The sequence below is a fragment of the Phalacrocorax carbo genome, chromosome 3 (genome assembly GCF_963921805.1).
Source record: "Phalacrocorax carbo chromosome 3, bPhaCar2.1, whole genome shotgun sequence".
Taxonomy (NCBI): domain Eukaryota; kingdom Metazoa; phylum Chordata; class Aves; order Suliformes; family Phalacrocoracidae; genus Phalacrocorax; species Phalacrocorax carbo.
Window position 1 is genome coordinate 33,897,253 of NC_087515.1, and position 19,537 is coordinate 33,916,789.

Here is a 19,537-nt window from a genome sequence, read left to right on the forward strand (position 1 = left end):
GTCCAAACCCACCGTGTCCGCCTCGCAAGGAAGCCGGTGACCTGTAGATAGCGATAGGCACTGAATGATGTTTGCTGCTGCCATGGAAATGGTGAATGTGGTGAGCGCCCAAACTGGAGGCGCCCCACGCCACCCCAAGGAGGCCGCTGAGAGTGAGCGGGACTATCCAGAGCAGGGCCAAGCGGCCCCCGGCGCTGCTGCCGCCGCTGCTGCCGGCGGGTCCCGGCTCCGGGCTGCCCCTGAGGAGCCCCCCCATCCTCCGGCGCACGGCGAGCCGGCCCGCGGCGTCCTCGGGAGGAGCAGCAGCCGCGGCACAGGAGGCAAAGTTTGGAGAGAGGCGCGCTCGCACACACGCACACGGCGCTGGCGGCAGCTCACCGCACCAGGCGAGCCATCTCTTCCCTTTGGGAAAGCTTACGAGGATCCTTTTCTCCAGGTCTTCTTCTACCCAAAACAATCCGAGACATAGTCAGAGACGGAGAATCCAGGCAGCTCAGAGCCTTCGGAAAGAGGTGGAAGAGGGGGAAAAGCCCCGCGCTCAAACAATCGCTAGTTTCAGCTTTCCCGGGGCTGGTGCTCATTAACAATACTCCACAGTTGCAAGGGCTACGAGAGTGCCAAGCATTCCCCCATCCTCAGTAATCCACAGTGTAGCCAATCGTGCCACATTTCTGCTAAGAAAGAAAAAGGGGATGCCACTCCATCAGCCAGCGCTGGGAAAGCAGAGAAAAATCAAACTGCTGCTCTTCCCTCCATTCATCTCCAAACCGGTGAAGCCCTCACCGAGCGAGCTCTCTCCCGGCGCACGGACACACGGACACACACACACGCACACTCGCACACGCCGCCAGACAATAATCAGGCTGCTCCGGCAATCTCAGTGGTCTGACTATTGACAGTAATACCCGAGGATGTTTTCAGGGAGAATAGTGCACCCTTATGAAAGAAGCTGGGGGAAGGAAAAAAAAAAAAAAAGCCAACCCCAAACCCCCACCCCATGCTTGCGAAGAGCAGGGCTATGCAAATCTGCAGTCTCCAAACAGCAAATCGCTGAAGCTCGGATGCAATGCAGAGGACGAGCCTATGTTAAGGAGGGAGGCTGAGCCCAGCTCCCACACAGTCGCGCTGCCTCTCCCCTGCCTTTCGGGAGCCGGGCGCTGCCAGAACATGGCTCGGGCGGCGCGGGGGACACGGACACGCCGCTCTCCCCACCCGCCGCCCATCCCCGCCGCGGAGCCAGCAGCACGGCGGGAGCGCTTCCCCTCCTCCGGTAGTTCAGATGTACCACTGTCTTGAAAAATCACTTTCATCTTAAAAAAGGAGAACGATTTCGGGTCTTTTAATTGGCCTGAACTTCGCCCATCCGATGTTTCCCTCTCTCTGTTCGAGCATCGGCTTTGATTACCGGGTAATTACACACACGGCGCCTAACAAAGAGTTACCGGGTTTGGGGTTTTTTGTTGTTGTTGTGTTTGTTTTTTCTTCCCCCGGCACTACTCAACTACCGCACCTCGGCTGCCCACCGCAGCCACGGCCGCAAATTGGGCTGGAAAAAACCCGTTTCTGGGCTGCCCCCCCTCCCCCGCCGCCAGCATCAGCGGGAAGGGGGAGCCGGCAGCTCCCTCATCGCCCCTCGGCTGCGGGGCCCCACCGCGCCGCTCGCCCCACGCCGCCCACCGAATACAGCGGGAAGGGCCACTCTACACCCCTCTCTCCCCCCTCGCCGCCGAGGGTGGGAGATGTCACGTTTAAAAACTGAAGGTTTACATCGGAAGGGAAAACACTTCACCCCTCGGCGGGTCCCGCACGCCCCGGAGGCGGCCGCGGGGGGCGCAGCCCCTGCAGTACCGCACCTGGGCGCAGCAGGGTGTGAGAGCCGCGCGCTCCCGACCCTCCTCTCCCTCGCTCCCTCTCTTCCCCCCTCTCTCTTCCTCCCTCCACCGTTTCCAGCCTGCCGTAGATCTTGTGCCATGCCTTCAGCAGCATGAGATCATGGGTGCGGGGTGCGGATGCGTGAAAAGGAGAGGGCGAGCAGTGGGTGTGAGAATGCTTTTTTATACGTTTCGCGTTAATTTAAACGAAAACCCCTGCAATTTGCTGAGGCGCTTTCTAATTCACGCGGATGAGAAGGGAAGTCACAACCCTTACTCAGCCTGCGTAGGCTTAAGAAAGAGAAGGGCGTTTCGCCCGGGCTCTGCTCAGCCCAGGACGGATTGCTTCCCCCGGCGAAGAGAAACGCCCCCTCATGGCCGGGTTGGGCCGGGGGCTGCCCAGGGCGCCGAAAGCCCCCCGAAACCCCGAGAGGAAGGGGGAGGCAGCGGCAGCTCCTACCCTACCCTGCCCTGGGGGCGGTGCGTGTTACAGCCCGCCCCGCCGGGATGCGCCGCGCCGCGGCCTCGCCGCGGACCTGAAGTTTTGCGATAGACGCTGAGGTAAATTGTGAAAAGATGAGAACACGATGATGAACGGACGCAAGGGGTGGGGGAAACCCCAAAACCCCACAGGCTTAGCGCCCAAACCCTTTTGCGCTCCGTGGAAGCGGCGGCGGATCCCGCAAGAGCGGGAGAGGCGGCGCCCGTGCGGGGCGAGGGGGTCCGGCCGGTTCCCACCACCCCAGCACCACACGGCGGCCCCGGGGCAGCTGTTGTCCTCTGCCATCCCCGGCTTGCCACTGGGAAGGGCAGCTTGGCTTGTGAGGAGGTCGGTGACTTTTCCAACCTGCCATAAGAAGACTTAGTGTAAAAGAAGTAAGAAATCCCAATTTTCCAAACTATCAGCTTGCAACTGCCACACACCGTCACCTCTTAAAAAATAAAATACAGTATATAGTCTCTAAGTTTCAGAGTTAAGGAAAGAAGGAAAAATGAAAAAAATCTTAAAGAAACTGGATTCGCCAACTCTCCCAAAATTAAAGCCCCTGATGTATATTTCCTGTTCTTGCAAGTAATATCTTTTAGCAATTTTATCCATACACATCACTAGGTTTTCTATCAGTCCGACTCAGGAAACAAAATATTTCAGTCACTGGAACCAGTTTTTTCAGTAAACTGTTCACACGTTGCTGCCGTTTTAGAAACATGCAGTAGTTAGTTGACTGTTCTTAATGATTCTAGACATCCTACAGACGAGTAACTCAAAATTGTTATCACTTCTCTGAAATAGGAAGCCGGTATTGCCAACCGTGTAATGATACAGTTGGCAACACAGTTGTTCAGATACAATTTTGGTTGGCAAGTCCCGTCTAGACTAACTTCTGCTCGCCTGTTTTAAGGCCTCCATCAAGAGATGTGTTCTGCTACCTCTTGGTGGGAGTTTCCCTGTTGGCATCAAGGAAAGCATGGCTGCCACCCTGCTGCAGGGCTCCCATTCAGAGTAACCTTGCAACAGAGGCTTTCCGCAGATCCCTTCCAGCCTGACAGAATCACAGAGTCACAGAATGGTAGGGGTTGGAAGGGACCTCTGAAGGTCATCTTGTCCAATCCCCCTGCTAGAGCAGGTACACCTAGAGCAGGGGGCACAGGAACGCGTCCAGGTGGGTCCTGAATATTTTCAAAGAAGGAGACTCTACAACCTCTCCGGGCAGCCTGTTCCACTCCTCTGCCACCCTCACAGTAAAGTAGTTTTTCCTCATATTCAGGTGGAACTTCCTGTGTTCCCACTTGTGCTCATTGCCCCTTGGCCTGTCGTTGGGCCCCATCCTCTTGACACCCACCCTTCAGATATTTATAAGCATTCATGAGATCCCCCCTCAGCCTTCTCTTCTCCAGGCTAAACAAACACATGTCTCTCAGCCTTTCCTCATAAGGGAGATGCTCCAGTCCCCTGATCAGCTTGGTAGCTCTCTGTTGGACTTGCTCAAGCAGTTCCCTGTCCTTCTTAAACGGGGGGGGCCCAGAACTGGACACTGACTATAATTTATTCAGCTAAAAGACACTTTGTTGTGGATACAGTAGGACTTGGTGTAAGCATTCTTCTTTCTCTGTGTTGTTGGGTATGTTTGTATATTGAGCACCTTAATCTAAATTCTTAATCCATCTGCCATCTACTGTGTCAGGGAGGCCTAAAGTGCTTAAATACCAAGGACAAGTGAATAAAATGTTTAGGTACTTTAAAGGTACTTCATTTAATATTTTACTGGAGACAAAAAGGGTGTGTAAGTGCTTGGCATTACTAAATGTGTACTATTTATGCAGTGCACACACATAACTGCCACTACAGTTTCTGGTTTAAATCTCCTTTTGAGAAGTTTTTTCATCAGACAGATTACAATGGGTCATATTTAGGTGTTACATTACAATGTTAAAACTACTTAGGGACTGTTAAATGAATGGATTATTTTGCTGCTGCCTATCCAAACCAAGAGTTGAGGACACAAAGGCCAATCTCTGGAAAGCTATTTAGTTGTCTAACTCTTATTTAAGTACCCAATTTAGTACCAATATTTTAGCCAATATAAATAGCAATTTAAGCACCGATATTTTAACCAATGCAAATGGGGAGACAGACGCCTAAACAGGCACCCCTTACTGGATCTGGGAATGTGCTCAGCACCTTGTGTGTACTAGCTTTAATAACATTTGAATTTTTCCTGGCTCTGCACTCTGAACCACAGAGAGAAACAAGAGGGGGACTATCCAACTTTCAGGGAGGTAAAGGGTGATCTGATGCAGTGGACGGGTAAGAAGTGGGGAGAAGTAATGTGCAGAAAATTTCATAAAAAGATTGAAAATGGAAAGAATAGCAGGAAGGGGAAAAGGAAGGTGGAGAAGGAAGTGTGTATGAAAGCAAGTGAAAGGCAGGTGGGGACAGGAAGGCAAAAGAAGGAAGTCCCAGGAAGTAAAATCCCCTGTTGCTCAGTTTTTTGTGATAACAGCAAGCACTTCTTTCCAATTTGAAGCAAATCTTGGTAGTCAGATCGTTCTAGTCTTTTCATGTTTTATTTAAAAAGCTTAACTGGGTGTCTTACCACTCAGATTTAAGCTTTTTAATGAAAAGTAAAAGTTAAAAGCATCTGCAAGTAAACATTATGAAAACCGATGGTGAGAAGCATTTCTTTTTTAAAATACTTTCTTTTTTACCCCCTGCTGACATAAGAGCATGAATCTTTGTTAGCTGAGGACTAGCTGAAGTTTAAATAATCTGGGTTTAATCCCCAAGGGCACAGAATCAATCAACATTGTGGTATCAGTCTGTGATGGTTTACTCAAAGAAGGAAGAAGTGGTACAAAAGATGGCAATAAACAAATAAATGTCCCACTGCAAGCATAGCAAAAAAAGTGTGAAAATAAACTACAGCATTCATAAGGTAGTTTTTAGTATTTCAGAAACTTAGCTCAGTGAAGTTAATGTTTTTTTAACCCACTTAACACTTAGCCTGTGCAGGTCACATCAGTAGTAAATGTGACTTTTAATCAAGTTATTTCCACCAAGTGAACTCTGTTAATACCAGTAGGTTTCTAAGTTGATGAGCAAGAATATCCTTAACTGTAAAAACATATCTTTCCCTGGCTGCTTCTAATGCCATTATACTATAAACACCAAATGTTCCTAAAGAAGATTTATACAAACAAAAAAAGTACTTCCATGAGTATAATCTACATTACTGCCTCTGATAAAATCAGGTGCTTCTTGCTGGTACAACCGTATCTCTCTACACCCTGATTCCCGTCCATACAGCTATATCAGTTAAGGTGAACGGCTTTGGTGGCACTAGCAAAACTTAAGCGCAGACGGTGCCTTAGGCTAGGAGAAGGTGTCAGTTAACTTCAGGGCTCCTTTAGGTTAAGTGCCACCTTATGCAACCAGGCTTTCTCTGGCCTCGATGGTTCTCCAGATGTGAAATCCTGCACTCAGTGTTGCAACATCCACTCTTAGACTGAAGCTCAAGTGCTGTTCAGCAAACTTGAATAGAAAAAACGCTCCACAAATATGTATCTATATTACAGGGAATACTACTCAATGAACACTTTAACATACTTCCTATGTTTTTCTAGCACAGCTTTTCTCTACTACCGAGCACAGAATCTCACTTCATTTGAAAACCTGTGGACATTTTGTGATTGCAATTAAGCAAGCCAGAATTTATGTTTAGCTGTCCTACAGACAGCATCTTAGAGAAGAAAGCATTCAAGCTTATGTTTCCACTTGCTGCTATAAACTCTGATGAATTTAAGGACCTATACAGAGGATCTTCCGATACTAAAACCATCTGATTTTCAGACATTTCTATGCCTGATCACTTTTAACGTGTTAATTTTCCTTTTAAACAGCTGAGAATGTTTCTTTCAAAAGCGAATCAGTTGCAAGATATTAAACCTAGGCCTGTCATCCATAAATAACTATGGCCAGCTTGTGTCCTAACCCTACATAACTCAGGGCGGAAACCCTTTACTTCAGAAAGGAAGCCAATAAACTATCATGTAAACTACTCAGAGGCTTGGAAGGTAAAAAATATAACTCTAGGAGAGATGGATGGAGTATCTGTGCCGTCACAAAATATGCAGAAATTAAAATTTTGGGTGATCATGTAAAAAAGGGGGGGTTTACAACAGAAATACTTAGGCTGCTTTCTCTGTAGTGCAGCTATTCTCTCTGTATGTATAGTACAAAATAAATCCCAGTACAGTTAATAAGTCTTTCTGTCCATAAATCTGTCCATCTAAACAGGCTTAAATCTTCATATTAAATGTTTCCTGACTCTGTGCGCATAAAGACAGAAACAATCTCTTTCTCTGTATTCCTTGCTGTCAAAAGTAAGCTGATTTTTATTTTGTTTCATTTTATTGAAACCATGCACATAAGCCAGATCCCTTCAATTTAGAATAGAAGGGGCTGGTTGGGGAACATTTTCCAACAGGGAATTTCGACTCTGAAAGGAAGCTCCCTCTTGGTCTGAAATAGCCCTGGCTGGTCCATCAGTCTGCAGGGCACTTTGCCAAGTCGATCTACCATTACTTGCATTAGCCCTGGTTTGACCTGCCTGAGGAGGATGGCTTGTATGCTGCTGGGGGTTATCTTTTGCCGGCTGACAGCACTGCAATGCCATTTAATTTCGTATTTTCTTTTTTTTTTTTTCTTTTGTCTAACTTTGTACAAAGGGTGCTAACACTTTGGCTAGGTTCCCCCTTTCATTCCAATATAAAGCCACAGGAATTAAGGCCAAATCCACATGTATATACATGGAGGTATTTAAGAGATTTGTAGTCCTGTATCAAGCAGGGCAGGCTGTACTCATGTTCTCTCTGGACTACTGCATGAGTAGTTAATTCTACGGGCAATTAGACTGCTGCAGAACCTGCAAAAGTCTCTCTGATTTCCACCAGTGCTGCCGCAGGAATTGGCACTGCATTGCCGCAGAAAAGAGAGATGCCTGACTACAGCTTAAATGCTACTAATTTGAACTCTTCAGCAAATACTCCAGCTAAGGACAAAAAAAAAAAAAAAAACAGAGACACAAAAATAGGTTGCAAATTAGTCATCAAGAAGTTTGATGAGATCAGTGACAGATGCCAATAACAGAATCTAGCGTTATGCTCTTTTGTATCCAGTACAAGCATACAAAGTATATGCGAAGCCTGTTTGTTTATAAAGGCCTCCAGAAATAGGAAAACTGTAGGTATTGGGTTGTTTGCAGCTCTTGTTACCGCTTCCCATACACAATACCTGAGATATTAAATGCCGTGTCAGGTACAAGCTCAAACTAGACTCAAAGCAAAATGGCCCTAAAATGGGGAAATTGAGTTTAAAGACCTTGCAAGGCAAAGTTGGTTGCCTTTTTTTTTTTGGTGGGAAGCCCAGTGGTAACCAGGTGAGCCCTAAATGATGTTTGTGGAGTGCCTAAAATAAATAACAGTTGGAAGTGCACTTTTAGGCAGATTTTCCTGACAGGATTTCTAAGATATCGCCCATCATGATTCATGATTGTCACCCCACCCCCACCCCCTATGTGGCCTTGTAGAGAAGGGGACGAACAGCAAAGAACCACCTCCTGCGTTCCCTGAACGCATTAGTCCTGTAACTATTGGCAAAGAAAGGGGTAAGGTGCAGCCTGGTACCATTCTGTCCACTCTACTAGTTCAATATTTTGCTTTGGACTCCAGACAGCAGCAGTGTTACAAGCCAGCTGGAGAAATAACCAAATTTAAAAAGCAGAGTTGTAAGAAGATGGCATTAACTTTAGGCATTCATAACTTTAAAATGCCCAAATACTTAGCTTTAAGCTTCTTTCTTTCTTTCTTTCCCCAGAAAAAGTGTCACCACTGTGCAGAAACTGTATTTGTTCGTAGTGCCAAGCAAGTTTTCTATAGCTGAGTTATGAGCCTCTGAACATACAGGTTTAAAATGGAAATGCTGACATAATCTTAAATGTAGTGGCACAAATACTGCCACTACAATAATCCTTGTAATCTAATATATTAGCCCTAGGGGGCTGGAGACTCAATTGCTGGTCTCAGACAGCCTTTCGGAGGCTCAATTCAAATTGCATAATTATTCTACATCCTTCAAGTTCTTTAAAATACATTTCAAATGCAGTATTGTACATTCCAAAATATTTGTTCTTCAGAGATAGATTTGACTTTTTTTCTTCCACTTTAAAGAGATATATATGACCTCAGAGGCATGTGAAAAATCATTAATCAAGTTTATACTGTGTAACACTCTTTTGTGTGTGAAAGACTTACTTTTTTCCAGATTTCCTCAGTTATGTTGCCAAGATGATTCCCCTAGAGAGCCATGTGTTTATCTTGACAGGTGTTAGTGAGATCTGCCGAGTCTCAGTGGAATTGTTACTGGTTGCTTTGAGGTACAGTAGAAAACATTAAGTCTGCAAACTAATGAACTTACCTTATTACATTCTAAATAAAATAAACCACAGAGTAAGTTGGATTAATCTACTAATGCCTTTCTAATGAAGCTTTTATTGGGCATATGGTGTGGTCTTGCTATTTTCCTCATATAGCTAGCACAAGTAAAATCTCAAAATAAAACCTACATCTATCTCCTCTGTTACACACCAGTATCAAAAACTCACTATCACAATTATTTTCAGATTGCTGTTTTTTCTGGCAAAACTTTTGATTATGATTTGCAAGGCTAAATGGATTTTAACAACATAAAAAGTAATCAGAGTAAAAAAAGAAACAGGAGTCACCACTGATAGGAGAAGAGAAAAATACAACTTCTACTGCTGTTGCTAGGGGAAAAATATAAATCACTGCTGCTAACTTACAATTACATTAAAATGCATTCTGTGACCTGTCCTGACAATGTCAGGGAATCATTAACTAAATATTGTAACTTCTGAAGTTAAATAATCATTCCTTAGTTACAGTCCATTAGTGTTTTCCAGCCCTGAGCTGTAATGCGCTATATTTTTGTAATGCGTCTTAGAAGCAATAAAACAATAGGTGCTTTTAACAGAAAAGAATGAGTTTTAAGCAAGGTGAAACAAGACACCATCCTTTCCAGCCAGCTATGCCTTTTGCTTTTAATTGCCATTTTCTTTCTCTCTGTATATGTACAAGATCAGAACACAAGAAGAAACATTCCTTAGCAACATTCATCTTCTGGGAACAAGCTGCTGAATTTAGGTATAAACCCATAACAGCATCTCAAAGAATAGCAATATCTCACATACTTCAGCTTTGTATACTATTTCAAATCCTTAATTTCCTTTTTTCAGTTTCCCACATAAAGTTTTCTTTGCTTCCACATTTGCAAAGGCCCATTTGAGACAAAAAGATCTTTTCATAGCTAAGACGTCCCCTCCCTTTATTTACTTCAACAACAAATTAGTGCCAAGTTTTTGTAGAGGATAAGAAAACAGATACAGTGAAAACAGAGTGAGAACATAGTTTTTCTTTCCTTCAGCACCAGCAGCCAGAAACAGTATGAAAGCAATGGATCATGACGAAAAGCAATTTCCTACTTCAGGGATTAAGCAATGCCCTCCTTTGTAATGTTAAATGAAAGTTCTAGTTTGGTTTTTTTTCCAAGTAATACTGTTTTTTTCCCCCAATTTAAATAGTCACTAGAGAAGCTCCAACAGAGTCCCAATCACATCACTTTCTAGCCAATCAATAACACAGATAAAACCCTTTATGCTGTAGTTCTTTGAGCAGGCCTATTGATAGGGCAAGAAAAATTAAGCTACTACAGACGCCAAAGATAATTAACTTAACGAGGGAGAATATCTGATGATACATGCATTCTGTTCGTTTCCTAAGGACAAATATAGGGGATTCTAATATAGAAAATATACAGACTTTTGTTGAAGCATTCAAAGACAGCTACCTACATTTTACTGTCACAGTACACATCTCTCATCCAGTGACTCCATAAAATTAACTACTTCTGTGATGATACATGGCAAGACTATCAGGAGGTGTGCCATACCCTCATCTAAAACATTACCCTTCACTTCCCTTTGGTAGTCTGGAAAAGATGGAAGTTCTGTCTCTGCCACAGCTTTTAAAGTGCAGCCTCGGGCAAATCACTACAAACCATTAATCACTTAATAGCTAATTGACAAACTAGGTCAATGTTATCAGTCACAAGGATAAAGTTTATTTGCACGAGTGAGTCTTGGTAGAATTACACCCTTCACACCAATGCTGAATGGTTTCAAAGGTTTTCATCTTCAAGCCGTGCAGGATTAAATCTTCTACACCTACAGGTTTGTACCGGTAAAGCTCTAACAAGAACACTCAGTGTGGCATTAAAGCCAATACTGTTTTTAAAGCACTTTGAGATTGCTTCCGGATAAATGCCAATGTTTGTAATAATTATGGATGCATGGGCTTTCCTCAGTTTATATACACAGATAAATGAGAGTCCTGTAAATATCTGATCAACTTTGCTAAAGGGACAACTTGTATGGGAAAGCATTATCACTGTAAAGAGACTTTGGACCAAGCTCATTCTCCTTAGCATATATACAAATAATAGCTGCAACCAGCAAGAGATTGGAAACAGAAAATCATTTAATTCATACCTGTGTTTTGGTTTTTAATGAATTACATTAAAAATTTTCCTAGCTAAGAGAAGGCACCTGCTATATAATTAAAATGAAGAGTCACAACCAACTTATCTTTTAAAACCAGGTTGTAACAGGAAAGAAAATGCATGACTTCTCAGCTGCAATTTTATGGCTCTATCAAAACTTGCTTAATTTTACCTATTTATTTCAGTGCATAATAAAAGATGTACTCAGAGAAAAAAAACATACAATGCATACATATTTTTAAAGGCTTAGGAAGCTAGCAGTTTTCTTTTAACACCTTTGGATCTAATTTTTTTTCTAATAAGTAAAATGAGAAGAATGGGGCTCTAAAAAGGAAAATGGTCTGAAACCTGCTCTTTGAATCTTTGCACATGCTAAAACTACCATAAATTCCAACAGAAAATATGGGTGCACTGCTGGCCATCTTTGGTTGCGCAGTTCAGCATTACTGCCCAGAAAGGCTTAGGGGCATAATGTGTACGGGGTTTTCATTCGGAAGTTTTCAAAAACCACTGTATTGAACCACTAACCTATAATAGCTCTTCCACATTTAACAGGATGTCAGTTCCTGGAGTTGTTTTCCTTTTGATGCACACAAAGTACTGCCAGTAATTTTAATCAGAATTATGCCACACGCTGGAGGAAGAAAATAACATAATATGAATTATCACATTTTTTCCATATCCCTGCCTCTCACAGAACTGCTGGTTTGTTAGTGGAGATGCTGTGTATGCTACTGATTTGTGGCTGCCTTATTTAAAAACAGCTTATTACTAGTGTAGTCCTTATCCAGATATATCGAAGTGCTTTATAAAGCACTGAAAGCAGTGCAGCCGAGAAAAAAGTTGCAGTGAAACTTTTTTTTTCATTTGGTAGCATGAGAAGGTCTCAAATTACTTATAGTGACAACTGAAGATAACACTTATGAAAATTAAAGCATCATATTTTTACAAATTATTCTTAAACATTTGTAAAACATTTAAGAATTATGTTTCTTTTAATCATTTTTTATCGCCTTTTTTAAAAAAAAATTAAATGCCTTTTCTTTGTCACTGTTTTTTAGTTCGGATTGAACAAATCTTCTTTCACACACTTTCTTTTCAGAGTTGCCTCTAAACCTAAAATTAGTTAGTTTCTACAGCTCAAATCAGGACACTTTACTCAATAAAATTTCTACTCTAAGTAATGTCCTGAAAGCATTCATCTTGTTTTCACTCAATTCCTACTGAAGGAACATAGAAGTACTAAAGGAAGATTAACTATTATGATATAAAATTTCAATGCTTGATTCAAAGAACTTCAGTTTCCATTTACTTTGTTCCTGTAAGCCAGCTTTAATCAAAATATAATTGTTGTAGCCTAAATATTAATCACTTGCCAGATTTAAACTTACAATATTAGTGATAAAGCTCAGTGTGAAATGTGGGCACATCACCCGCATCAGGTCAAGTGGTAGGAGATAAACCCTATGTGTCAAGGACCCAACAGATATAGCCTGTGCATTGGGTATGTAACAGGGCACGTGCTCTACTTTTTGTTGTGTAAAAGGGGCATGTACCTGTCTTCAATCACATAACCTAAGACAAAGCTTGGGATCAGCATCCCTGTTTCTTACCTTCCCATTGTAGCAGAAAGAAGCATTTCATAGAATCATTAAGGTTGGAAAAGACCTCTAAGATCATCAAGTCCAACTGTCAACCCAACACCATGCCTCCTAAACCATGTCCCAAAGTGCCACATCTACATATTTTTTTGAACACCTCCAGGGATGGTGACCCCACCACCTCTCTGGGCAGCCTGTTCCAATGCTTAACCACCTTTCAGTAAAATAATTTAAAGACATTTTTTCCTAATACCCAGTCTAAACCTTCCCTGGCACAACCCAAGGCTATTTCCTCTTGTGCTATCACTAGTTAACAGAGAAGAAACCAACACCCACCTCACTACAATCTCCTTGCAGGTAGTCATAGAGAGCGATAAGGTCTCCCCTCAGCCTCCTTTTCTCCAGGCTACAGAGCCCCAGCTCCCTCAGCTACTCCTCATAAGACTTGTGCTCCAGACCGTTCACCCCCTTTGTTGCCCTTCTTTGGACACGCTCCAGCAACTCAATGTCTTTCTTGTAGTGAGGGGCCCAAAACTGAACACAATATTCAAAGTGTGGCATCACCAGTGCTGAGTACAGGGCACGATCACTTCCCTGCTCCTGCTGGCCACACTATTCCTGATACAAGCCAGGATGCTGTTGGCCGCCTTAGCCACCTGGGCACACTGCTGGCGTGTGTTCAGCTGGCCATTGACCAGCACCCCCAGGTCCTTCTCCTCTGGGCAGCTCTCCAGCCACTCTTTCCCAAGCCTGTAGCATTTCATGGGGCTTTTGTGACCAAAGTGCAGGATCTGGCACTTGTCCTTGTTAAACCTCATGCAGTTGACCTCAGCCCATCAATCCAACCTGTCTAGATCCCTTTGTAGACCCTTCCTACCCTCAAGCAGGTCAACACTCCCACCCAATTTGGTGTCATCTGTAAACTTACTGAGGGTGCACTCGATCCCCTCATCCACATAATTGATAAAGATATTAAACAGAACTGGCCCCAAAACTGAGCCCTGGGGAACACCACTTGTGACCGGCCACCAGCTGGTTTTAACTTCTTTCACCACAACTCTCTGGGCTTGGCCATCCAGCCAGTTTTTACCCAGTGAAGAGTATACCTGTCTAAGCTACAAACCACCAGCTTCTGTAGGAGGATGCTGTGGGAGACAGTTTCAAAGACTCTACTAAAGTCCAGGTAGATAACATCCACAGCCTTTCCCTCATCCACTACGTGGGTCACCTGGTCATAGAGGGAGATCAGGTTGGTCAGGCAGGACCTGCCTTTCATGAAGCCATGCTGGCTGGGCATGATCCCCTGGTTGTCCTGCACATGCCTGGTGAGCTCACTCAAGATGAACCGCTCCATAATCTTCCCCGGTACCAAGGTCAGGCTGACAGACCTGTTGTTCCCTGGATCTTCCTTACAGCCCTTCTTGTAGATGGGTGTCACACTGGCAAGCCTCCTGTCGTCTGGGACCTCCCCTGTTAACCAGGACTGCTGATAAATGATGGAAAGTGGCTTGGCGAGTTCCTCTGCCAGGTCCTTCAGCACTCGGTTAGGTCCCGTCTGGTCCCATAGACTTGTGAGTGTCCAGGTGGCTCAGCAGGTCGCTAACTGCTTCCTCCTGAATTATGGGGGGGTTTGTTCTACTCTCTGCCCCTGTCTTCCAGCTCAAGGGGCTGAATACCCTGGGGATAACTGGTCTGACTGTTAAAGACTGAGGCAAGAAGACATTAAGTATCTCAGGCTTTTCCTCATCCTTTGTGCATCCAATACAGGACAGAGATTCTCCTTGGCTCTCTTTTTGTTCTTAACGTATTTGTAAAAACATTTTTTTGCTATCTCTTACAACAGTGGCCAGACTGAGTTCTAGCTGGGCTTTTGCCTTTCTGATTTTCTCTCTGCATGACCTAATGAGATCCCTGACCTCTTCCTGAGTTGCCTACCCCTTCCAAAGTGGTAAGCTCTCCTTTTTTTTCCCCCAAGTCCCAGCAAAAGGTCCCTGTTCAGTCAGGCCAGTCATCTCCCCCACTAGTTTGTTTTACGGCACATGGGCACAGCCTACTCCTGCGCCTTTAAGGTTTCTTTCTTGAAAAATCCCCAGCCTTCCTGGACCCATGTGCCCTTCAGGATTGTCTCCCAAGGCGCTTGCATTGTATGGGACATGAGCAAGTCTCATTTGGCTAAGAGTGAACTTCTACACTAGCATTACAATAACATGAGAGATTTATAAATTACAACTTAAACAAGAGTAACGCTCGTATTGCCACATAGTCTTGAGCTCTGATAGATATGCTCTGGTTGAAAGCCACAAAGTGAGAGTTGAAGGACAGGTTGTTGGATGGTTTCAGCCAACATCCCATTGACCTGAATGGAATTTACACAAGCCAAAGACTCGGACGTTACCTTAGTGTGAAAACATTCCAGCAAAATCAATATGAGCTATAAATTATTAGAAGCTATTTTTAATTCGCACCTACTTCACACTAATGATCAATTTATCATTAATGAAAAAAGAGATTTAGAGCAATGTTTATGTCATTAAAATAAATATCCATTTGATATCCAGTATATCCCATGAGTGCATTTTCTTGTGGAATTCCTCCAGACCACTGGATCTATATACAGTATAATATAATTATATTTAACTGGTAATGAGCTATTGAATTACATGCAGGGAAACAGCTTACAGCCTTACAAACTTCTAAAGGAAAATCTCTAGTCAAAATGGGCTTCAATTATACAACTCAGTGTATGAAAAATTTTTTGGTATATAAAAATGTATCACTGTTAGTTTGCACTTCTTTTTTGTTTTTAATCAAAGGAGATTTATAGTGTGTAAGCAATACAGTAAAGTCTTTCTTCCACTAAAGAAGCTCAGAAATGAGCAGATTCACAAGATTAGTTTTCCAGAAGGGTGATTCTAGTTATGCATTTGAAGAAGTTTACTTCTTCCTTTCCCGTACTGCTACGGTTCGGGGAAACTTTGGTTGTAAATACGACTAGCAGCAGGGAATTCCTGCATCACTGCTCAACACAGACCCAGGAGGTAAACAACAGTTAACTTTTTGTTAATTTATTTGGAACCTCTAATTTAATCTCTTCATATGAAAAGGGCAAACTGCTGTACCACTGAAGTTTTTGGTCACAGTGATGAGATCAACAGATATTTCATCAATGTTTAGCAACAGATACATAAACCTCATTAGGAAACTTTCTGACCTAGGTGACTACAAAAACGACGACTCAGAAAACCCAGAGCCTTAACACAAACCAGGCCATTAATCTGCAATGCATGAATTCTAGCTTGATAAAGTACCAAATTTTCAGTTGTTGGTGAATAGGATGACTATAGGGTATAGGGTATATGGTATAGGGTGACTAGGATGATAGAAAGACTGGGGAAACTGTAGGCCTGCTGCTGAACAAGGAGGGTGCCCTGGTGACACAGGATGCAGAGTTACTAAATACTGCCTTTGTTTCAGTCTTTACTGCTAAGGCTGGCCCTCAGGCATCCCAGCCCTCAGAGGTGAGAGAGAAAACCTGGAGATAGGAAGACTTCCACTTTGTTGAGGAGGACTGGCCTAGAGACCATTTAAGCAAACTGGATCCTCACAAATCTGTGGGCCCCAAAGGGATGCACCAATGAGTGCTGAGGGAGCTGGGGGATGCTGTCGCTAAGCCACTCTCCATCATCTTTGAAAGGTCGTGGAGGACAGGAGAGGTGCCCGAGGACTGGAGAGTAGCCAACGTCACTCCAGTCTTCAAAAAGGACTAGAAGGACAACCTGGGAAACTATAGGCCAGTCAGCCTCACCTCCATCCCCAGAAAGGTGATGGAACAGCTCATTCTGGAGGTCATCTCAAGGCATGTAGAGAAAAAGAAGGTTATCAGAAGTAGCCAACATGGATTCACCAAGGGAAGATCATGCTTGACCAACCTGATGGCCTTCTATGATGGTGTGACTGGCTGCGTAGATGAAGGGAGAGCAGTGGATGGTATTGACTTCAACTTCAGCAAGGCTTTTGACACTGTCTCCCATAACATCATCCTCATAGACAAGTTTAGGAAGTGTGGGTTAGACAAGAGAACAGTGGGGTGGATTGAGAACCGGCTGAACGGCAGAACTCAGAGGGTCATGGTCAACGGGGCAGAGTCTGCTTGGAGGTCTGTAACTAGCAGTGTTCCCCGGGGTCTGTGCTGGCTCCAGTCCTGTTCAACATATTCATCAATGACCTGGACAATGGGACAGAGCGTACCCTCAGCAAGTCTGCTGATGAGACAAAACTGGGAGGAGTGGCTGATACACCAGAAGGCTGTGCTGCCATTCAGCGAGACCTGGACAGGCTGGAGAGCTGGGCCAAGGGGAATCTACTGAAATTCAACAAAAGCAAGTGTAGGGTCCTACACCTGGGAAGGAACAACCCCATGCACCAGTACAGGCTGGGGGTTGACCTGCTGGAAAGCAGCTTTGCTGAGAAGGACCTGGGAGTGCTGGTGGACAGCAAGTTGACCCTGAGCCAGCACTGTGCCTTTGTGGCCAAGAAGGCCAAGGGTATCCTGGGCTGCATTAAAAGCAGTGTGGCCAGCAGGTCGAGGGAAGTTACTCTACTCCACCCTAGTGAGGCCACATCTGGAGTACTGCATCCAATTCTGGGCTCACCAGTTCAAGAAAGACAGGGAACTACTGGAGAGAGTCTGGTGGAGAGTGACCAAGATGATCAGGGGACTGAAGCGTCTCCCTTATGAGGAAAGGCTGAGAGACATGTGTTTGTTTAGCCTGGAGAAGAGAAGGCTGAGGGGGGATCTCATCAATGCTTATAAATATCTGAAGGGTGGGTGTCAAGAGGATGGGGCCCAACGACAGGCCAAGGGGCAATGAGCACAAGTAGGAACACAGGAACTTCCACCTGAAAATGAGGAAAAACTACTTTACTGTGAGGGTGGCAGAGGAGTGGAACAGGCTGCCCGGAGAGGTTGTAGAGCCTCCTTCTTTGAAAATATTCAGGACCCACCTGGACGCGTTCCTGTGCCCCCTGCTCTAGGTGTACCTGCTCAAGCAGGGGGGTCGGACAAGATGACCTTCAGAGGTCCCTTCCAACCCCCACCATTCTGTGACTCTGTGATTCTGTCAGGCTGGAAGGGATCTGCGGAAAGCCTCTGTTGCAAGGTTACTCTGAATGGGAGCCCTGCAGCAGGGTGGCAGCCATGCTTTCCTTGATGCCAACAGGGAAACTCCCACCGAGAGGTAGCAGAACACATCTCTTGATGGAGGCCTTAAAACAGGTGAGCAGAAGTTAGTCTAGACGGGACTTGCCAACCAAAATTGTTTTAGTGTGAGGCTCCATGCTTGAATGTGGTTCAGGGTGACACCGTGAGTCGATATTTGCTCACAGCATATTAGAATGCACAAACACAATGTATAGCCTGTAAAAATGTGAAGTAATTTTTCCTTCACCTCAGCACTAATAAGGCCTCAGCAGGCGTACCAGGTACAAATTTGAACATCGCACTCCAGGAAGACATGAGCCAATTGGGATAAATGTGAGGAGAGAAACATGACCAGTCTAGAGAACACGAGCTGCGATAAGCTTGAAAGAATTAGGCTACAGAGGAGACAACTGAGATGGAACATGATAATAGCCTTCAAATACATAAAAGGCTGTTTCAAAAGAATAAGGAAATAACCTGTTCTCAATAACAATGATGGATAGGACAAAAAGAAATGTGCTAACTTTCAGCAATTAAGACTCAGGGTGGATATTATGAAAACCTTCTCAACAGTAAGGATAGGGAAGCACTATAAGAGATATCCTAGAAGACAATGGAGTCTCCACTGTTAGAATTATTTCAGAACAGCATAGATGCAAGTGTTTCTAGAACTACTCAAATATAGTTTATTATCTTTTTGGGACTGGGATGATGCCCTGCAGTCCCTTTCATCTTTACATTTCTATGAATAGGACTCCTGCATGCAATAATTTGTGCTGGAAATTGTTAACTGCAGAAATGAAAATATTCTCTGCTAGGCCTCCCCTTTCCCAGAGTTGGTGCAGAAATAAGTAGGAGTAAACTTCTCATCAACACCCTCTTTTGCCCTATATGCAATGTTACTAAAGATGACAGGTCTATTTGCCCATTTGAAACATTTCTTAGGAAACAAAAATGAAAGTAACCAACCTTATCTAGGCAAAGAGTAAATGAGTAGGAAAGCAAATATCACTTCACCTTTAATTCCTCTTCTAGATAGCAAAACAAAACTACTACAAATGAATTCAAGAAAGAAGGAAATGCATCAAGCACAAAGATTTTAGATGAGTAGAAAAGAAAGGAAGTTGCATCATCCACTTTTGGTTTTAGCAGAATATCCTGTGATATATGAACTTGTAGCTGAAATATGCACATATGTATACGCGTGTGTATGTATTTGCCAGCTTTTAACACTGACAAAAATTGTCTCCTGTCAGTCTGAACACAGGAGACTGTTATGGTCCATTGTTACTGAGGGTAAGAAGAAGTAGAAATTCCCTGTCCCTTCCTGAAGTTATGTTTCTGTAAATGTCCATCTGTTACACCCTTGACAAGCCTCCTAGTATGCATAATTTCTTTTTTCTTTCCCTGGTAAGTTGCACTGATGTGAAGAGTGAGAGAATATCTCCAGAGCAAGTTCCTGCTGCTTACATCCCCATTTGTAGAAGACAGCCTTTTTGCTAGCACATAAAGTATCTTAAGATTTGCCCCTCATTTACTAAATTCACTAGAGAGCACCATGACTATTGAATTTCTTTTCAGCAGGACACTCTCCTATCAGTAATTCCCTGTCCACTGTTCTTCAAAGAAACAGTTTCCTTTGATCCATATTGTAACTGAATCACCACAACTTAAAAATAAACCTGTTGCAGCTCACTCCACCACTGCTGGTAGCTGCATTTCCATTTAAAAA

At 43.9% G+C, this 19,537-nt stretch overlaps 1 protein-coding gene across 27 annotated transcripts in view; it reads right to left on the reverse strand.

Moving 5' to 3' along the window:
- Positions 1 to 19,537, reverse strand: part of NRXN1 (neurexin 1) — a 726,568-nt gene that overhangs the window by 280,955 nt on the left and 426,076 nt on the right. Inside the window, exon 1 of one of the 27 annotated variants that reach the window (XM_064446481.1) lies at positions 13 to 1,024. The exons of 23 other annotated variants lie outside the window; for them this stretch is intronic. In XM_064446481.1, coding sequence (XP_064302551.1) covers positions 13 to 256 — 244 coding nt within the window. In that variant the 5' untranslated portion in view covers positions 257 to 1,024. Of the gene's footprint in view, positions 1 to 12; positions 1,025 to 19,537 lie in introns of those variants that run through there. 3 more of the 27 variants (XM_064446479.1, XM_064446478.1, XM_064446477.1) reach the window with 3 other exon arrangements.